Source organism: Meriones unguiculatus, chromosome 3, assembly GCF_030254825.1.
Source record: "Meriones unguiculatus strain TT.TT164.6M chromosome 3, Bangor_MerUng_6.1, whole genome shotgun sequence".
Lineage (NCBI taxonomy): Eukaryota > Metazoa > Chordata > Mammalia > Rodentia > Muridae > Meriones > Meriones unguiculatus.
This window is the reverse complement of record NC_083351.1, coordinates 28242487-28263848: the sequence shown is the minus strand read 5'-3', so window position 1 is coordinate 28263848 and position 21362 is coordinate 28242487. Positions and strand designations below refer to the sequence as shown.

The 21362-nt window shown below is 47.2% G+C and overlaps 1 protein-coding gene across 1 annotated transcript; it reads left to right on the top strand.

The window, feature by feature from the left end:
- Window positions 1–1915: 1915 nt before the first annotated feature.
- On the top strand, window positions 1916–21312 carry Ppt1 (palmitoyl-protein thioesterase 1). Its single transcript, XM_021639479.2, has 9 exons — window positions 1916–2072; window positions 6677–6786; window positions 7141–7268; window positions 8085–8155; window positions 11174–11276; window positions 15052–15142; window positions 15674–15772; window positions 17186–17257; window positions 19824–21312. The coding sequence occupies exons 1-9, from the start codon at window positions 1937–1939 to the stop codon at window positions 19944–19946; spliced, it is 933 nt and encodes a 310-aa protein (XP_021495154.2). The 5' UTR covers window positions 1916–1936; the 3' UTR covers window positions 19947–21312.
- The last annotated feature ends 50 nt before the right edge of the window (window positions 21313–21362 follow it).

The window sequence follows — 21362 nt, the reverse complement described above, 5'->3', positions numbered from 1 at the left end:
CCTTGTGTCTTTTAAAAACCTAAGCTCTTTGTCTCCCGGTGCCACTCCTAGCTGACCAGCAGGGGTGACCCCATTGTACAATGGTTAAAAAGAGTCTCTTGCGTTTTTGCATCGATGGATGATTAGTTTCCTGAGTTCTCTTCATACCTTCTTATATTTAGGCTCTTGCTGGGCCTAACACTATAAAGAAAAAAACTGAGCCAGGCATGGTGGCCCAGGCCTATAATCACAGCATTTTCAAGGCAGAGGTAGGAGGAGCAAGAGTTCAAGGTCATCCACAACTTCATCGAGAGTTCCAGGCCATCCTGGGCTACTGAGACCTACCCAGTTTCTCCCCCAGTCCCTCTCACCTTAGTTTGAGACAGTTTCCCACTAGTCCTGACACTCCCTGACTTGACTAGACTGTCTGGCCACAGCGCCCCTTGCCTTTGCCTGCTCAGCGCTGGGATGAAGGTGCAGGTCTCCACACCTGTGGATGTAGGATCCAGCTCAGGTTCTCACGCTCCTGCAGCGAGCACGTTACTGACTGGGATGTCTCCCTAGCCCCAGACCTATTTTTCTTTTCTTTGTTTTTATTGTTTTATTGGCGGCATGTGACCCTGGGTGTGTAGAGATCGGAAGACAACTTGGACGTCTTGCTTCTCTCCTCAAGCCACCGTAGTCCCAAGAGGAATGGCTCTGGAACGGCTTAGTGGACACTGTTTTATTGAACTGAGCAATCTCGCCGGCCCAAAGCGTGTACGAACTGTGCCCTGCATAGCGCATCCTAATCCTGGAACTTAATTGGCTTTCCAACTATCAAGTAACTACTAGTTTCAGAAGTGTGAAACAGAGGGGTGTCGTCTGGGTGTGCAACCGGTTTTCCTTCCAGACTTTCATGTCACTCTGTCTAAGATTTCTCCGTCTCTTACAAAGTCGGTGTCAGGGTCTCTCTATAGCGTGAATACAGCCTATTTAACAGGTTCCTTTAAACATATTCAGAGGTTTTTTTCAGGGAGAGAATGTTTGACCCCGTAACTGAGATGCTAAGACTGGACGGAGAGAAGCTAGAAACGACGTGGAGGCAGGCATACAGGACAGCAGCCTCTGCGTATAAACCAGGGTGTAGCTCGGAGAGGAAGCGGCCATGTTCGCCCACCTTCCTGCTACACCCAGCACTGAGAGTCCATGATAATCTGCAAGTCCTGCCCGGATCTCTAACAGATACTTGGTTCCCCTCAGGATGGTTCAAACTTCCTCCCCCGTAATTACATTTTTGCCCGCTGAAATCCTATCTTTCTTTTAAGATCCAGAACAAAACCCAACACGATATAATCCGCCCTGGATGAAAATCAAGTTTCCCTTCCTTCCCCAGGCCCCCCTTTTCCTACGGGCAGTAAGTACTCTGCAGCGCTGAAGAGCTTGCCGCCTCTGAGGACCTTATCTAATTTCTCACACGGACGCACACGCCAAAATAATAGTCTGGGGGGGGGGGGGGCACTTACAGCCAAACCTGAGGAGCTGAGTTCAGTTCCTGTGACCTGTGGTGGAACCCACTCCTGCAAACTGCCCTCTGACTTCAACACCTGCGCTGTGGCACTCGTGCCACAAATAGACGCCCACACACAGAATAAAAATAAGGAAAATAAATAAAAGGAATAAATAAAAAATAAAAAGGAATAAAAAGGAAAAGTGAGTCAGTTGTTAGAGAACAGATCGCTCTTTTCGGCTAATACACAGCTGAAAGAGGAGACGCAATTCACTGGGGAAAGTTGTCACCTAGGTGTCCTTGGATGTAAAATGGGAGCAGTGCATCAGGCCAATAAAAAGATGGAAAGCTCTTGCACCGTAGGTTCTGGTGGGTGATGAGCAAGGGATGAACCTCAGCCAACAGGCTGAGCACCCGGGGGGCGTGGTCACCGGGAGTACTTTGGTCCCTGGCCCTCGCGCGGGTCACATGATTGCTAAAATGGCGTCGCCCGGTTCTCGGCTGCTCCTGGCTGCTTTCCTGTTCCCCTGGTGCTGCACAGCGTGGGTGCTGGGGCATCTGGACACGCTTTCGCCGCCACCGCTGGTGATCTGGCATGGGATGGGTGAGTGGGTGTGGGATGGGGCGTCCTTTCCCCGCCGGGTTCCGCATCGCAGAGCTGGGAGGGCGAGGGTAGTGATTCCACAGCGCTTGCCTGGCCCAAAGTTTTCGGATTTGGGGGCTGCTCTGCCCTGGAGGGAAGGCAGCCAGGTGTATTTGGTGAGCACTCAGGAAGAGCTGTGCACGGCTCGGGTAATGCTGTCCTTGTCAAATCCTAGCAGCTATGGCGTCAGCCTGCAGCATCTCACAGTCAGGCCACCTGTCCCTGCAGAGCTGGGCAGAGCACTCAGGCGTTGATTCCTTCCCATTTGTACATGGCCTTCGTACAGCTACCTCACAGCACCCGCTATGCTCGAGCATGGAGCAGACTGAATTCCTCACCCTTCTGGAACATGCCTTCCCGGGGGGAAACATACTATAAAGAAGTAAAAGCAGCAAGTCGAATGGCGATGGGTGTGGTGGAGACAGACATAACGCCTGGAAGAAGATAGAGCCTGGGGTGTGAGCTTGGACTTGGAGAGAGCAAGAGTAGGACAGGATTCACCCAGAGGGACAGCTGAGCAGATCTCAGGTGGAAGAGGCAGGACTCCAGATGGATGTGGTCAAAGGGACGGCAGATGCAAAGGCCCTGAGCTTGGCATATCAGTGTCCAGATGTAGCAGGAGCAGGGGAGCAAGGGAAAAGAGGGTGGACACGTGTGCTGGGGCTTTTAAGACTAGTGTAAGAACTTGGAAGTGGACTAGGGACTTGTGAGGAGGTGGGGAGCAGAAGGTGCCAGCTTTACATTTGCAGAGAATGGTTTGAGCCCAGTGTGGTGGCTGGAGCCTATGGAGAGCTAGAGTGGGAGAGTAAATCCAGCACTCAGGAGGCAGAGGCAGGGGGATTTCTGCAAGTTTGAGATCTGTCTGATCTACATGGCAAATTCCAGGTCAGCCAGAGGTACATAAGACCCATAACTAATCATCTGTATTTAGCTAAATTTCAAAATGACGGGACAGGAACGTTCTGTCTGTGACACAGGATGACCGTGCAGACGCTTCTAGAGCTTGCTGAAATGAAAGCTGTAGCCGTGAGCTCCGGGGAGAAGTTTTCATAGAAAGAAAGGGATTGTGAACAGAGTCAGCTCAGATCACAGGGAATTCAGGCGCTTGTGAAAAGACAACAGGCATTTTCTGAGGTTCTTCGGGAGCCGGGATTTTGGGTTTTCTTGAAGAATCTTCAGGAGATTCCCTGTGTGAGGTTCAGCTCATTGGCCTGTTTGTTCTGGAGAGTCCCTGGTTCATCCTGCAGCTAGTCAGTTGTTTCTTTTTTTGCTGTCATAGATGAAGAGGGATCAGGGCCAGGCCCATTCCAGGGACTGTGGGAAGAAAAGAGAGAGACTGTACGATCAGGATTTATGGATTAAAGGCATGAGAACCTGTCTGTCTTGTCCCACAGTGTCCTCATTTCTGTTGTAGTTGTTGTGTGGAGAATAGATTGTAGGTGTCACAGACGCTGCAAGGGGACATCGCAGACATTAAGCCCCAGATGTGCTGCAGCTCAGAGCTGGACAGTGACAGCTGTGTGGTCACAGGAAGTGTGGAAGTGGTGGAACTTTGATACACTTGAAGGTGGCATCAAGGGATTTAGATATGGCCTGATTAACTAAGAGATGACATCACAAGTTTTGGCTTAGACAATTAGAAAGTGAAGTTGTTTGACCCAGGTGGGGTAGCTCAGACGTGAGAACACTTGGGGTGTGTATATGTAGTCTGAATTTTTAAAATCAAACAGGGTAACTGGTGCTTGCCACCCTCAGGAAGCTGATAAAGGAGGATGGTAGTTCCAGGCCAGCTGAGGCACCTAATTAGACCCTGTCTCAAAACAAAAGAGAAGAAATGGAGGTTCTGCTTTTGGACTTAATATCCTTAAAGGGTGTGTTATTATTTTGGTGTGTTGCTTAGTTTAATTTGAGGGCCATTTTAAAATTTAATTTATTCTTATTTTCTGTGTATTGGTGTTTTGCCTGCATGTATGTCTGTGTGAGGGTGTCAGATCTTGGGAGTTACAGACAGTTGTGAGCTGCCATGTGGGCTCTGGGAAGTGAACCCAGGTCCTCTGGAAGAGCAGTCAGTGCTCGTAACCACTGAGCCATCTCTCCAGCCCCCTTGAAGGCCATTTTTATTAAATTATTTTTAATTGTTGTGAGTTTATGTGAGTTGTATGTGTGTTTGGGGGGTGTGCCCCCTGCACCACTGCACACCTAGTTTTTGGCAGAGACAAGGTCTCATGTAGTGCAGGCTAACTCAGAATTTGTATTTGTTGTCTAGACAAGAATGACTTTGAACTTCTGACCCAATCCCTTTCCCCATAGCCCTCAAGTGCTACAATTAAAGGCATGTGCAAATATCCAGGGCTCATTTGGTTTTGTTTGTTTGTTTGTTTGTTTTGAGACCTTATCTTCTGTAGGCCACACTACCATTGACCTAGGTGTGTAGCCAAGGCCTCATTTTGTCCCTCATCATCACAACATGGTGGACGTCATGAGGGCAGAGTGTTTTCTCCCTAACCTTCCCATCCTGTTGAAATTCTGTGACGATTCAAGTACAGAGTGGAACGGTATGTCAGCCCACTGGTTTCTACTCAGTGGCCCCTTCCTGTACTTTTAGGGTAAGGAGACAATCCTGGGACCAAGCTGAGGCTCTGAGCTCTAAGGCTCTCACTCCCAAGTTTACACAAGATGGAGGCCAGACCTTTCCCAAAGCTCCAATCGACTACTTGATTAAATTTTGTGCCTCAGGCATTTCCTGGACCTTCACCCTGCTCCCTGAGGTTACAAATTGTGGTACTACACCTGGCTTTCATTTTTTTTCTTCATATTTCTCTCTTTTGCTTTGTGATGGGGGCTCACACTAGCCTCAAGCTTCAATGAGAAGCTGAGGATGACCTTGAACTTCCAATCCTCCTCCTTCTGCCTTCAAAGTGCTGGGACCATGTCTGTGCACCCTCTGTCTAGTTTTATAGTCCTGGGGTCATACCCGGGGACTGGTACATGCTCAGTGAGCAAAAATTCATTCAAAATCAAGGGTGAAGTGAATCGAGTTGTTTCTGGCAGTGTTTGCATCTCCTCTGGGGCCTTGGTTCTGAACACAGAACACGTGCGCTTTTCACTGTGTGTGCTGTCGTGCCACAAACACCAACCAAATAGTGCCTCAGACACTCAAGGCTCCAACAAAATAGTGCCTCAGACACTCCCGTTCCAGGCTGCTGAATGCTGTGACCCCAGTGCTCTCACTGTGCATACAACAACTCCTGCAATGTTTCTTGCGAGAAACAAATACTTAATATTTTCTTCAGCACGTGGAAACCAAATTAGCGCATCTCTCTCTCCTACTGTGTTCCAGTGATTAGTTCTAAAATTGCCATGTGAGAGGGCTGGGGAGATGGCTGAGTGGGGAAGAGAGCCCCTGCTCTGTAGAGAAGCTCCAAATTGATTCCCAGCACTCACCTGATAGCTCACAATTGCACGCAACACCCTCCTCTGGCCTCCACAGGCACCAGGCATGCATGTGGCGCACATACATGCCTACAAGCGAACCCTCACACACGTCAGTTAGAATAACGAAAAATTTTTAATGTGCTGTTTAAGTGTCTTACTTGAGCTTCATTAAAAAAAAAATGAATTTTGTTTTGGGATTAGGACAAAATTTCCAACGGTTTCTGAAGTAATCACGAGCATGCTTCTGACATTTGTTATGTAAGGAGTGTTTTCGTACTAAGGATTCCAAAATCAGAATATGATTAACTCTGAAGAACACCAAGGAAGTTCTGTGTCTTCCATTATCAACTGTTTGGCTAGAAGGAAATTCTTTGTTTGTTTTTGTTTTAAAGAGAGTCTCCCTGTGTAGCCCTGGTTGTCCTGGAGTTCACGATATAGACCAGGCTGGCCTTGAACTCAGAGATCTGCCTGTCTCTGCCTCCTGAGAGCTGGGATTAAAGGTGTGTGCCAGCACTGCCAGGCTGCCCTCAGTTCTTTTTGAAATTTAAAGCTAGGGCCTCACTATGTAGGTCTGACTAGATTGGGACTCAGCATGTGGACCAACCAGCCTGGTCTCTTGAATTTACAGAGATCTGCCTGCCTTTGCCCCCTGAGCGCTAGGCTTCGGTGGTGACCCACTATGCAGAGATGAGTTTTGTATACCATGATTTGATTGTGTGCCATAAGTATGGTTTATGTATACCAAATAATTGTCTTATAATAAATGTCTTTATGATTTGTTATCATTAAGTGTTTAATTTATATACATTCTTTATATACCCATATAACCAAGGTAGAATTTCTAAAGTAGGAAGGGTACTGTGTGGGAAAAACTGAAAAAGGATACAAACCTTTAATCCCAATACTCAGGAGGCAGAGACAGGCAGATCTCTGAGTTTGAGGCCAGCCTGGTCTACAGAGCGTGTTCCAAGACAGCCAGGGCTACACAGAGAAGCTCTCTTTAGAACGAAAACATAACTCGGTATGCTGCCTTTTCACATTCTTGATAATGCCTTTTGAGATGTAAAAGTTTTCTGTTTCTTGAACAGTGTTTTGATTTATGAATTTCCATCACTGTTTTTCTTGGCTAGGGGACAGCTGTTGCAACCCCAGGAGCATGGGTGCCATTAAAAAGATGGTTGAGAAGGAAATACCTGGAATTTACGTCCTCCCTTTAGAGATTGGGAAGAACATGATCGAGGTAAGACTCCAGCTCGTTCCCTGAGGGAGCTGATGGACTCCATCAGCACTGATGAAGTTATTCAGTGCTACTTGAATAACTTCGCCTCGAAGTTTTAGCAGCAAAGCATGGTCCCATCGGTTTGGTTTTATTTTATTTGGGGATGTAGGCTTTTGATATGTAGCCCAGGCTAGCCTAGAACTTGATCTTCCCACCTCATCCTCCCAAGTGCTTGAACTGCCGGGTTGTTCCATTATGCTCAGGTGATACTCCAGTGGCTCTGGGAGGGCACTGACCCACGGCCGTCCCTGTCTTAGAGAAGATGCGATTTACATACAGTTCCTTCTTTTCGCCTCTCACTGCTCCTTTTTTTAGGATATGGAGAACAGCTTTTTCTTGAATGTCAATTTCCAAGTGCAAACAGTGTGTGAGATTCTAGAAAAGGATCCAAAGTTGCAGCAGGGTTACAATGCCATCGGCTTCTCCCAGGGAGGCCAGTTCCTGTAAGTACGATGTCTGTCACATGGAGTTGATGTTTCTTTTGAGATGACTTGACTGTAATTGTTTGTAATTATTTAGCTTCCTGTCATAGAAAGGAAGTTAAAATGTTGCTGTGTGGAACTTTCTTTCTCTCTTTGTGTGTGCCCGTGTGAGCCTATGTTTGGAGGCCAAAGGTATATTTCTCAACTACTTTCCACCTTACTTTTTTAGAAAAAACTTCAAGATTTCATTTTTTTTTAATTGTGTGTGTTGAGGTATGTGCACGTCTGCATGCCTTGGTGTGTGTGTGTGTGTGTGTGTGTGTGTGTGTGTGTGTGTGTGTGTAGGTCAGAAGACAGACTGCTCTGAGGAATCATTTCTCCCCTTCCAACGTGTGGGTCCCAGAAATGCTTAAGCATGGATATTTTTATTTGTTTTATTACTATTAATTACTATTGAGAAAAGGTTTCTCCACAAACCTGGAGCTTAGTATTAACAGCCTGGCTGATTGGCAGGCCACAGGGACCCTCTGTCTCTCCCTCCCCATTGCTGATATTACTGGATTACCGCCGTGCTAGGCTTTTTCTTTTTTAAGGAGGAGCACACAATCCAGGCTCAGTGGGTTAAGTGGACTGCAGGTCAAGCCCTTCGGTGACTGAGCCATCTCTCCAGCCTCTCTTGACTTCTTTTCTATAAGACTTGTGTTCAGCCTTAGGGGAGGAAGATCCTGCAACTCTGGTTTGGGGACCCATGGTGCATTAAAGAGCTTATTCTGCGAGATAACTATTGGTACATTCTAATTTGACATCAGCGCTGACAGCCGCCTTTGATTTCTCCAGGAGAGCAGTGGCTCAGAGATGCCCAACACCTCCCATGATCAACCTGATCTCAGTTGGGGGACAACATCAAGGTAACAGTCACCTCTTCATCCCCATGACTCTCTTCCTCTTTTCTAACCCACGTCCATCCTGGGTTTTGTATTTCATTTTCTTTCATCTTCCTTCCTTTCTTCCTTGCTTCTTTTCTTTCTGTCTTTCCACTTCTTCTTCCTCCTTCCTTTTTGGATAAGGTCTTGGTTGGTAGCCAAGCTGCCCTCAAACTCTTAGCAATTCTCCTGCTTCAGTCACCCAGATGCTAAGGTCATAGCTTGTGCCACCACAGCCACAGCCAGCACCACTGTGTGTGTGTGTGTGTGTGTGTGTGTGTTTAATTTAATTACATGTGTGTGGAGGAGATATGAGAAGGACTGAAGTGTTGGATTTCTTGGGAGCTGTGAGCTACCCTGCATGGGTGCTGTGAACTAAGTTCAGGTCCTCTGCAAGAGCAGTACATGCTTTCAACCTCTGAGCAATCTCTGCAGCCCTGCCTACCAGCTTTTTAAAAACATGCAAGAGCACTGGGTGGTGGTGGCTCATGCCTTTAATCCCAGCACTCATGAAGCAGAGGCAGATGCATCTGTGTGAGTTTGAGACCAGCTTAGTCTACAGATCAAATTCCAGAACAGCCACCCGGAAACCCTATTTTAGGAAGATAAACAGAGAAACCCTATCTTAGGAAGAAGAAGGAGAAGAAGACAGCCAGGTCTATCCAGAGATACCCTATCTTAGGAACAAGAAGGAGAAGAAGAAGAAGAAAGAAGAAAGAAAACATGTAGTAGTTTGATTCATAAGCTGAGTCAGTCACCCTTGTCATATCCCACTTCTGCAGTGTAACGAAGTCGTCGCCACCAATGGGGAAGTAGGAAGTTTCCGGGGACTGCAAAGCTCTGTAGCACACACGAATCATTGGTAGCCATCTTTTCTACTTAGTTGATGGGATTTCATAGGGGTAAGCGTTCCATCCAAATGACAGTGGTTGAGGAGTTGGGAAAATAAGTTGGGCTGTACATGTAACTTGGTGCTAATACATTTGTCCAGCATGAGCAAGGTCCAGGTCCCACCATAGCACTACCGTAAAGAGGGAAATAGAATGACATCCTCTGTTTTCTGACGTCTGTGCTGTGCTATTGACATTAGGCTTAGGCAAAAAAAAAAAGACTGTGTAAGCTTTTTGTTCTAACCTTTAACACTATTCAGACAGAAGCACCTAATTGAGGGAAAAGGCGTGCTAACTGGGATTAGACCCTGTCTCCTTGCTGTATATTACTGTCAACACATTTGACAACAAAAATGAAAGCTTGGGTGCAAACTTTATTTTATTTTGATTTGTCTAGACAGGGTTTTGCCAACAGGGCCACTGTGCAGCCCTCCCTGGCTGTTCTGGAACTTCTTCTGTAGACCAGGCTAGCCTCAAACTCTCAGCGCCCCACCTGCCTCTGCCTCCCAAGCAGTCAGGTGAAAGCCGTGTACCGCTACTGCCTAGCGATTTTTTTTTTTATTTAAAAATTTTAAAATGCTTTATTTCCTATTCATGTGTTATATTCACATCATTTCTACCCCTCTCCTGCCTCCTCCAATTCTTCTCACTCCCTCCCAAATTCATGACCTCTTTAACTATTATCAGTACGTGTGTGTGTGTGTGTGTGTGTGTGCGCGTGTGTGTGTCTAACCTGCTGAGTCCATTTAGTGTTGCTCATATGTATGCGAACACCTGGGGTTGAATAACCCACCGGGGGCTCATCCCTGAAGACTGACCCTCCCACTCTTGCATGTCGTTAATTAGCTCTTCATTTAGAGGTGTGGCCCTGTGAAATTTCCCCCACCTGCACCGGCATGCCAGCTGGTGTTATTATGCAGGTCTTCCTCAGGCGACCATATGGTTGAGACTGCATGTGTGAAGTATCCCTGTCATATGTAGAGGACATTGTTTCAACAGCAGCCATGCTGGTCTCCCGGCTCTCACAGTCTTTCTGGCCCCTCTTCCCTGAGCCTTGGGAGTATGTTGTGTCGTAGCTCTATCAGTTACAGCCGGGCGCCTCTGCATTTTGATTTCTGTGGATTTCTGCAGTAGTCTCCATCTGCCTCATGGAGACGTCTCTGTGATGAGGTTTGAGAGGTCCGCTTGCCAGGAAAAGCAGGCACCGAAGTCTCAGATCCTGGGAGCACGGAGATAGCTACATCTCTGTCCTTCCCTCTCTCCCTCTATCTCTCTCCCTCTTCCTTCCTCTTGTCTCTCTGTGTGAGTCTCTGTCTCCCGACCCCCAACCCCCACCCCGTGTATGTATGTTTTAGGGGATAAAACCCAGCATCTCCACACGTGAAGCAAGAGCTCTACCACAGAACTGCCCCCTAGCTCCCATTTGGCCTAAATCCATGAGTTCCATACATGTGGATTCAAAGGTCCACAGAGGAGAACTCTTCTGGGAAAGGCCATGGTGTTTGTATGTGCCTAGAATCCTAGCACTTAGGGGTCGGGGACAGGAGGATCATCCTCAGAGAGTTTAAGTTCAACCTGGGCTGTATTAGACCCTACCCTGTCTTCATAAAAAGAAAGAGAGGGACAGGGGTAGCACGGTGGGGACGCAGGGGTGGGAAGGGTTGGGGGAGACTATTAAAGAAACAGTTGAATCTGTACTCAATATGGACAGACCTTTCTCACTCCTTAAGGAACCCAGTGTAGTGACAATCCATGGACTATTGGCACTATATTAACTGTCAAAAGTAGTTTACACAGGATTTCAAGAACGGGGAGGTAGATGGATGAACTATGACTTGGGAGGGGAATGGGGACAGGGAGTCAGATGATTTCCTCAGGAAGAGGATGAGGCAGCTGTGTGCATGTAACAGTTATGTGGCAGTTATATGTGGGTGGGCCGGGGCAGAGGTCCCCGGGGGAGTGCCAGGAGGAATTTGGCAATGCTCTTAGTTCTCGACACTTGGGCTTTTTTTTTTTTTTTTTTAATTTTTTCTGGTTTTCACAGTGCCTGGTACAGTGGACATTCTCTGTATGATTATTGGAGTACTGCATAGCTGTCTTTTCACCCACACAGGTGTCTTTGGATTCCCTCGATGCCCAGGAGAGAGCTCTGCCATCTGTGACTTCATTAGGAAGACACTCAACACTGGTGCTTACTCCAAAGTTGTGCAGGAACGGTGAGTGCGGGTAGCTGTCCCGTGCGGACGGCGGGTACCGCGCTGACATTTGTGCAGGAACGGTGAGTGCGGGTAGCTGTCCCGTGCGGACGGCGGGTACCGCGCTGACATTTGTGCTCAGGATTCTAGAAGTATCACTAGGATAGTATCACTAGGATAGCACTGCTTGTGCTATCACAGGTGTTTATAACTCCAGTCTCGGGGGGCCCTATGGCCTCTGGGAGCCCTGCCTGTACATGGTATACCGATATACATACATGCAGGTAAAAACTCACATAAAAATAAATCAATCTTGGGGCTGGAGAGATAGATGGCTTAGCGGTTAAGGGCCTTATCTTCCAGAGGACCAGCACCCACATAGCAGCTCACAACTGTGTGTAACTCCAGGTCCAGGGGATCCGGCCCCCTCACACAGACAAAACACCAATGCAGGCAAAACACCAATGCGTATTTAAGAAATAACAATAATATATAATTTAAAAATAAGTAAATGAATCTTTTTTTAAAAAAAAAAATCAGGCCTGATGTGGTGGTGAACTCAAGACAGAGAGACAGAGGCAGGCAGATCTCTGTGAGTTTGAGGCCAGCCTGATCTACAGAGCAAGTTCCCAGACAGCCAGGACTGCACAGAGAAACCCTGTCTCAAGAAACAGTAAACAAACAAATAAAATGAAAAGTTAATAAAGCACATAAAAGAGGCAAAGAGAACAAGAGAGGAAATAAGAGCCAATACAAGATGTCAGCATGTTTTTTCAAAAGAGCAGAAAGGCTGTAAGGACCGTTGTGGTACAGCCGAAAGGTTGAAGGCTTCATTTCCATAGAAGGCACACTGCATGGACCCACACTCTAGGGACCCAGGGAGCCTGAGAACTGGGGAATTCACGGTAAGTTAGAAGGTTTGGGTAAGTGGGCGGGGCCAAGCCCGGACCTTTTGAAAACCTTAGACAGGGACAGTCTGACGCCCCAGGTCCCTGACATCCGGGTGACAGCTTTCTTCCACCCTGGCAGAAGCAAAATCTATTCTTTCAGCAGTCTAACTGGAAGACCAGACTGAGAGCTAGTCTTGTTGTGTACCAGGCAGTTTGGTGGGTCTCTCTTCTCTCTCCTGGAGCAAGTGACTAAGGGAGAAGTGTCGCTGGGGGTGGGTGGCACATCCGGCCTTTCTTTCATCCCAGCACTTACAAAGCAGAGGCAGCCGGATCTCTGTGAGTTCTAAGGCCAGCCTGGTCCGCACAGTGAGTTCTAGGACAGCCAGAGCTACAGAGAGACCCTGTCTTGAAAAACTAAAAAAAAAAAAAAAAAGCCATACAAGGAGATGTAACTATTGCATGCATGAGCTTCTAGATCAAAAGGGCTTGCTGAGTACTGTGTCACGGACAGAAGAAAAACAGACAAAGCTGTACTGCCATGCGTTCCTGTAAAATTCCACAGCACCACGCCTGAAGAATAGATCCCAACCAGGATGGATCTGGGGACACCATGGTCCCCTACAGCATTGCTGTCACCCAGAAAGCAGCAGTGAAGAGCTTTGTAACCTGAGGGGAGATGTTAGCTAGGCTCAGATCCTGTATGCCTATACCGAGGAATGACCTGGTGTGAGGGGAAGTGGAGAGCCTCGTTTTGTCATCAGCTAGCTGTTGGCTCTCGCACTCTGAACCTCTGACATGAGGTTAGTAACATGCCTTACTGAGAGTCATTTTTAGGGTAAAGCAGGTTGAGGATAAGTGCAGGCTGAGTTCCCATTAAGTAAAAGGTTTGGCCTGTTACCATAGTTGGTTTGTGTTCAGCTTTCTGTTTCCTTTCCTAGTGTTGTCATTGTGTTTTCTCTTTTAGTTGCAGTTGTAAAGTCTTTCATTGATAATTTCATCAAACAGTAACTGAGTTACTATTTGCCAGACCTGGTTGCCGGCTTTGTGGCTACCGTGGAATCTAGGAAGGGGCAGGGAGATGGGTACCATAGATGGAATCTGTTAAGATGCAGGCTGCAAGTGATGACTGGTTCCTACCCTGGGTACCTTTAACCTGGGGTGTGAAGGAGGAGATGGAAGGAATGTGGGAGAAGCCAAGAATGTATAACATCCTTGGTGTGCAAACAGGAGGGTTCAGATTGCCAGCACCTCTCTAAGAAGCTGGGCACAACGGCACATGCAGCTGCTACCCCAGCCCTGGGAGGCAGAGACAAGTGGATTCTAGGAACCTGCTGTCCAGCCAGCCTATCGCCCTGTCTCAAAGAATATGGTGCAGAGAAAAAGAGAACACCCTATGTCAGCTCCACAAGAACAGGATGGTCCACACATACACCTCTATGAATACACACATGTGCCCACACAGACACACGAAAATTACTGGGGTTCTGTAACATTTGGGTTCCCAGTGCCTCAAGGAGCATGGTGGCTTACACCTGTGATACCAGGAGAGCTCAGGAGGGTGAGGCAAGAGCATTGCTGTGAGTTTGAGCACCCCGTTGGCTACACTGTAAGGACCAGGCCAGTGAGAGTTAGTAGCAAGAACTTCCTTGGCAAAAACAAACCAAAAAAGTCAGCTGTGGATCACACTTGCAATCCTAGCACTGGGAATAAGGGGCAGGAAGTGTCCATTTGAGTCTATCCTGGGCTACTTAGTGAAACCCTGTCTCAAAACAAAGTGGCTAGACTTACCTTCACTGCTGTGGTGTGGCTTAGATTCGCCTTTTCCGGTCTAGTGTAGAAAGTCTGTCTGTCAGGGGGTGTAGAGTCCTTCAGGGGAAGAGTGGTGAGCAGCAACACCTAAGCCTTGACAACATCAGTACTGTACGGCATTTCATAAATGTTCACAGTCTGTTGAACTTCTACGTTTGCAGTGCCGAAGGTCAAACCGAGAGGCTTGTGTGGGTCAGACAGATACTATTGTCGGTGACCTAACCCTTTAGCTCTGAATTCGTTATTTATTTCCATAGTAGATATTTTTATTCCGTTTGCGTGTTTTATCTGTATGTGTACTGTGCGCATTCCTGGTGCCTTCGGAGGACAGAAGGCTGCACGGGAACGCCAGGAACTGTAGTTACAGAGAGCTGCGAGCCATCATGTGGGTAGGGGAATCAAACCAAGGTCCTTTGGAAGAGCAGCCGGACTCTTAAGCACTGGGCTATTTTTTTAGCTCCTAGTTATGAATTTTTAAGCATCAGTGAAATTAAACTTCTTAGAGCTTCCAAATATATGCATTTTTGAGACGGGGCCTTGTTTTAGCCCAGGCTGACCTCAGATTTACTCTGTAGCTGAAGATGACCTTGACCTTTGGAACCCTGTGCCTCTGCCTCCCAAGTGCTTGTCCAAATACATTTATAAACAGATTAGAGAGTGTCGTCCTGATGACTGATAGTCACACAGCAGTGGCAAACATTATCATCCCAGTCTGAGGAAGATGAGGAAAAGGATAACAGTGGGGAGGAAGAGACAAAGGCGGTTGAGTCTTATGGGATGAATAGGAAGTAGAGAAGAGGGAGGGAGGTGGGGCTGTGAGAAAAGATAGCCTAGACCACTATAATCAGGAGGCCAAGTATTGAAGTATCTCTTCCCCAAATCTTTGGCCTTTCCGTATCTACCAAACGGCTTGTCATTCTCTCAGCAAGATGTTTCATTGACATGTCTAAGTATTTCCTGCTTAGAAGGCAAGGCCTGGGCCTTGGGGCTTTGGTTTTTCATCATTTCAAAGTCTCTTGGTTGCCTACGCCCTGGGGCGTGCTCCGGGCATGCTGGCCGAGAAACGCCTAGGCACCTTCATTCCTTTCCTTCCTCAGCCTGGTGCAGGCACAGTACTGGCATGACCCCATCAAGGAGGATGTGTACCGCAACCACAGCATCTTCCTGGCAGACATAAATCAAGAGAGGGTAAGCACCCAAACACGCTCACCTAGGCATCCCTTTCTGGCCATTAGAGAGAGAGAGAGAGCAGTGACTGTTTATGAAAAATACCCCAGGCAGAAGCCAGGAGTCACGGGTTTTGTTTATGAGAGGCCGTGCTCATGAGTTTTGGTTCCTTTTAGGGTGGCTGGGCTGGGATTCATCTGGTCCTCCTCCTCCCTGAAGTCCTTCCCTTCCTTCATGTTGAAACAGCAGGATGAGGTTATAGTAGGTGGCCCACTGGGCAAAGTGAAAACTCAAAGCTGCTGTCTTCACAAAGGACATCCTCCTGGTGGGGTCCTTCAGGGCTGGTTTCCTCACAAGAGACTTAGTTGAGAGACTCTTGGAAGGGCATGGGCTGTGCCCAGGCACGACCATGGTTTGGGATATTCTGGCAGAATCCAGCCTGGGGTTGATGACATGTCAGTCAGAAGGGTTTTAAGGAAGGCTGACCTTCCTGAACCCCCCTGCCAGAGCTTGACAGTAGTGAGCCTGCAGTACTGTCCTCTCTTCTTCCAGAGTGTCAATGAGTCCTACAAGAAGAACCTGATGACCCTCAAGAAGTTTGTGATGGTAAAATTCCTCAACGATACCATGGTGGACCCTGTAGACTCTGAGGTGAGACACGTGGCAACAGAGTGCCAGGAGAGTGCAAGAGGTCAGTGTGGTGCTGACCTTAGCTGCTTCGGGGGGAAAACCTGTCTCACCACCAGCCTTCACCATAAATGGGACACCAGATTGGCTGCTATCCTCTAGTTGCACCTCTAATTTTATGTAAAAGTATATGGCTACATTATGTGCAGAAAAGGTTTATAGTTTTAGTAAGATCCTCAGAGAACCGTGACCCAGAAAGGTTCCGAATCACTAGCCCCATGTGTAAACCCTGAATTTGATGTCCAGGTCTGCCTTGATACAGAGTGACCGATCTTTCTAGCTTTGTCACCCATATTTTAGTACCTCTCTCATGCCTTGTCTTTTGAGTGCTTTTCCCTGGCTTCTCCACCTAAAATCGTCCTGCTCTTTTGTCTCGGCCAAGTCCACTGTCACTCTAGGACACCATCGCTACTCCCAGATTCTCGCTCCCTCCTTTCAGAGGGGTCCTTACTTTGTAGCTCGGGCTGGCCTTGAACTCGGAGTGATCCTTGTCCCTCATCCTCCGGAGTGCTGGGATGACACGTGGGAGCAACCAACAGCTGTGTGAGTCACCAACCTCAGCTGAAGCTCTGCTCACACTGTAAGATCACAGGGGAGGAGGAGAAGGCAGCCCAGGGGCCAAATCCACTGGTGGCCTTGTGAGCTCCGAATTTTCATATATGTAAACAGAGAAAAAAAATACTCTTTTCCCATTTTTTTAATTTTTATTAATTACACTTTATTTACTCTGTATCCCCCAAAATTAAATATTTTATGGAAACTATATGAAAGCCAAATCTGCATGGCTACAGAGGCATTTTGTTAGAAAATCCCTACTCACTCCTCATACACACTTTTTTGCTCCTGTTGTATCACAATGGCAAATGAGCAGCTGCAACCATGTGATTCTGGATCTGGCCTTTACAGAAGTCTGCTGACCCAGTGCTGAATAGTGAGTTGGCTCTGAGCCTGCTAGACTGGGAGCTTCTTGGGAAAAGAGCTTGTATATTCAGCCTTGAATGACCGGGGCAGGGCAGGGACTTTCAGGGTTGATGCATTCCTTAAGGAAGGAAGCAGACGTTACGGGGAAGTGGAAAACTTCAGAAAGAGTAGCTCATCCTTCAGGACTGACCTTTAACGTATGCTGGCACATGCCCATAGCTCTAGCATTCGAGAGGTTCGGACAGACTAGCTTGCAAGGTGAAGACCAACCTAGCTACACAAGTGAGTTCCAGGTCACCCAAACCAAAAACCCCATTCCCATTCTTCCTTCTTGCTTGCTCTGTTGGCTCTATTACAATGTTCGCTTTGCTGGTAGTTTTCTGTTAGCCAGCCTCACAAGGTTTTTGACAGGGTGCTATGTAGATGACTGACCAGTTTCTTCGTTCTCTCCTGCAGTGGTTTGGATTTTACAGAAGTGGCCAAGCTAAGGAAACCATTCCCCTCCAGGAGACCAGTCTATACAAAGAGGTAACGCAAGGATGTGCTGCAGGAGGTTGTCCCCGGAGCTGCGGGGTTCTGTGCAGCAGATCCCTGCCTTGTCTGTCCTAGAGCACCCAGAGCCCACAAGCCATCTGACTTAAGGCCATCATAGGCTGTTTTCACGCTAACTTCCTGGGTGCTGGTTTATAGCTTTTTACTAGAGCCTCGGACGTTTTGCCTGTGGTTTTTAAACACAAAAAAGAGAAACATTGTTATTCTCCACTGTCTGAGGGGCCAGGAATGCAGCTTCTGGATGGAGAACGGAATCAAAGGTCCTGGATCTCAGGAACCGCTAGAGAGCTTTAGGGCAAGGCCTATGCACTAGGCTGGGGTGTGTCTTAAAACGGATTAGCTCTTTTAGAATGAGACTGTCAGTATTGGGAGTTCCAGAAGCCCTTGATGATACCAAAGTGTTACAGCTCTTGGTTAATCTTCTGTGCTAAGCACAGCAGAGAACCAAAACTGGCCAGAGGCCACGTTCAAAGTCAGCTGCAACTTGCAGACGTGCCCTGGGCAGTCTAAAAGCCCATGAAGGCTGGGCTGGTGGCTGATTGGCAGACAAGTTCAGGTGTCCAGCGGCAATTCTCCAGGGAGGAGGGGAGCCCAGAATAAATGATGAATCTCAGGCGGCCACAGTGGAAAGTTGATGGTATCATCCAGCACACACCCACTGCACGCTTAGTTGAAATAAAGGATTTATAAACCTTGGCAGTGAGAGGGTTTTTGAGGGTGAACGTGTTTGATTTGCTGGGGTCAGGAGTATCAGGATACTTGATCTATATGTAGTGAGTGGTACAGTGCCTCATTTTACATGCAGTAGCAAGGTCTTGTCATAAGAAGAACCTAGTAGTTAATTATCCTATGGGTGGGGATCACTTAGAAAATCAAGACACCAAGACATGTTATTAGCATGGGGTGGGTAGATCCAGGAATCCATAGATGCCTGCCAAACAGGTTTTCTTATCAGGAAAGCATCTGGCCTGTAATTTTCTGAGGAATATGTGGTGCTCCTTATAAGATCTAGAGTTACCAGATTGGGTGGAGAGAAAACCCCAATAAGAATAGGGGGTCCACCGTCTTAGACCGAGCTCAAGGCTATCTGGGAACATGAGACTTCAACCTCATCCAGCCAAGGTCCATACAGCATCTCTAAGGTTTTACTTGTGAAGGTTTGGAACTGGCCTCCTTTGTAGTTAGGTTACTACATATCCCAGAAGCCTCTAAGGAAATGCAGACATGACTGAGGTGTTATGCTGTGGCAACCATAAACAGAGGTGTGGACTTTGGTGGTCTGGGGGCATGCCTTAGTCCAGTCCATGTGCTTATGTACATGATTTTTGGGGTTGTTCCCCAGCACCAAGAATAAACCTATCAATGTGGCATTGATAAGGAAACTCCTTCAAGGTCTGAACTGGGGCTGTTAGGGATTCTGTTTAGCAGCAGGTCGGGTTACTCAAGCAGAAGTTGCAGGGTTTCGCTACATCCAGCTACTGCTTGCCATAAACTAAGGAATTTATGCTGGAGATGGACTCACAGATGCCAAGGACCACACCTGAACCACACATCTTTTACTGCAGTTTCCCCACATAATCTCAGAGGCGCATATCCCTCTGCTCCTCCCATGCGTATGGTGTCGCAGTTTGGATGAGGTAGAAATAAAGGGAAGCTAGGTTCTGGCAGCTTTGGAAATTACAGCCAAGATCTTCCTGATCGTTAAAGTCAGGGCAGACAAGCAGTGGCACTGTTCTGCCTTCTAGATGGTCTCTCCCCATCAAGAGACTGACACCCCGGCAACTGGGGGACGCTAACACTGTAACTGCAAGACGCTAACATGTCCCAAGTTCACGCCCCAAGAATGGGCTGTATCTTGAAACATTGTTTGGTTAATTTTCTCTCATCAGCCCCCCTTCACTATGATGTTCTGGGCCAGTTTTGCTTGTGGCTTGCCCAGCTTTTCAGAAAGCTGACTATAGGCACTGAAGAGCAGCTCAGGAGCAGGTCCTGGTTTTGTTTTTGTTCTGTTTTGTTTTGTTTTTTTCCTATCATCTTACAGGAGTTGGGGGTGGGGCAGAACAATCTCAGCTACTTTTTTTTTTTTTTTTTTAAAGACAGCAAGCATCCTCTATGTAGCCCTGAGTGTCCTGGGACTCTCTCTATAAACCTGGCTAGCCTTGAGATCCACCTGCCTCTGCCTCCCAAATGGTGGAATTAAAGGGGTTTGCCACTATGTTGGCGAACTACACATGTATTTTTAATGCTTAGAAGCACTGAAGGAACCAGGAATGGTACTACATTCTTTTATAATTCCGGCACTCAGGAGGCTGGGGCAGGATTGCTGCAAGTTCGAGGCCAGCTAGGGCTGCAAAGCAAGACCCTGACTCAAGCAAAACAAAGACCTGAAAGGAAACACTTTTTTTTTTCTTCAGCAATATACCTCTATATTGATGTAGCTTATATATTGAAAGTGTATCTTGAGACTAAATGTTAACATTCTGTTTTAATCTAAAACCTTTCATTAAACCTCTTGGGTTCACTGTGGCCTTTCTCTCTGCAGGACCACCTGGGACTAAAGCAGATGGACAAAGCAGGAAAGCTAGTGTTTCTGGCAAAGGAAGGGGAGCATCTTCAATTGTCTCGTGAATGGTTTAACGAACACATCATACCCTTTCTTAAGTGAAGCCCTTGCACTCTGCAGCAGAGTTCAGGAAAGCACAGCTCTTCTAAGCCATGCAAACAGTTCTTCATGCACTGAGCTCTAATCTAGCTTACCACCAACCCTGCTCTCCTGTTATCATCTAACATGCCCTACTTGGAAAGATCTAAGATCTGAATCTTATCCTTCGCTGCCTCCTATCACCATATGGTGTTGAATTCAAATTTAATTAGCTAATAACCATGGAGATTGTTTTACAGCCTTTTGATATGGTCGAATTCCCTTTTAAGAAAGAGTCTGCTGTTGGCAGATCAGTAACTGTGACTAAAGGAGATGGAAGAAAGTGAAGCAGGGCAACAAGTTTGAGGGCAAAAACCCATACAAATTTGGAGCAAATAAAAGCCTGTTGGTACCCAGTCCTGAGATGCTCACTCACACAAGCACTTCTCTGCCCTGCTGGTGTGGGCCCTGCTCAGACAGCATCACCTGCTTGATGTTTCTACATCAGTTAAGGCTGTTTTCCCATTTAAGTGCTGCCCTCTAGTGGCACTTAGCAGTCACTCCACAAGCCTACTGTCATGCCCCCCAAGAACTCACCTAACCCTCAGTAATAGAATTAGCCACAAAAGAGGGAACAGCCAGCAGGGTTGCTTAAGTGAAGAAATGCACTTTTGTTGCTTTTTTGTTCGTCTGTTTGAGACACGGTCTCACTAGCCTGGCTGGCCTGGAATTCACCATGTAGAGCCGACTGGCTTTGAACTCACAGAGATCACCTGCTTCTGCCTTCTGAGTGCTGGGATTAAAGGCTTCACCACCACACCCTACAGCAAAGTGTATCTTATATGCCATGAGATGGTGGGGGAGTGAAAACCAGGTGGCTGTTCTTGGCATTCCATTCTTGGCTAACTGCCCTTAATGTTACAAGTGGCATAAATGTCACTGACACCATTGCAGACTGGGGGAAGCAGTCTGAAGAGATGGGGCTTTTATACCTCTACCCTAAGCTCTGTTTACCAGCATGCTGCACACTGCTGCTGATTTGGTCCAGGAAAATGATTGACGAATATTGTAGACTTCCTTTCCCCCCTGGAGACCAACCCACGTTGAAGACTGATGTTGACTCTTGTGGCTAAAGAAGAACATCGATCCACCGTTTCCAGATTACCTGAGCATGGGCCCTCGAGCACCATGCTGGATGATTCCTGTGGAGTACTAGTTTGGAATGTTTTCATGAAAGCACCCATGTTAGCACTGCAGCGTCCACCCGCTGCCAGTTTTTCCTTTTCCTTTCTCAGATCTATTCAATAAAAAGATGAGGGTTAAGGGTAGGAAATGGGAGGTTATGAAAATAGCTTTATAAGGTTGTCTAAAATAAAGAGTAGTTTTCTTATCTTTGGTGTCATTTTCAGTATTTTTTTTTTACGTCTCAGTACAGAAAAC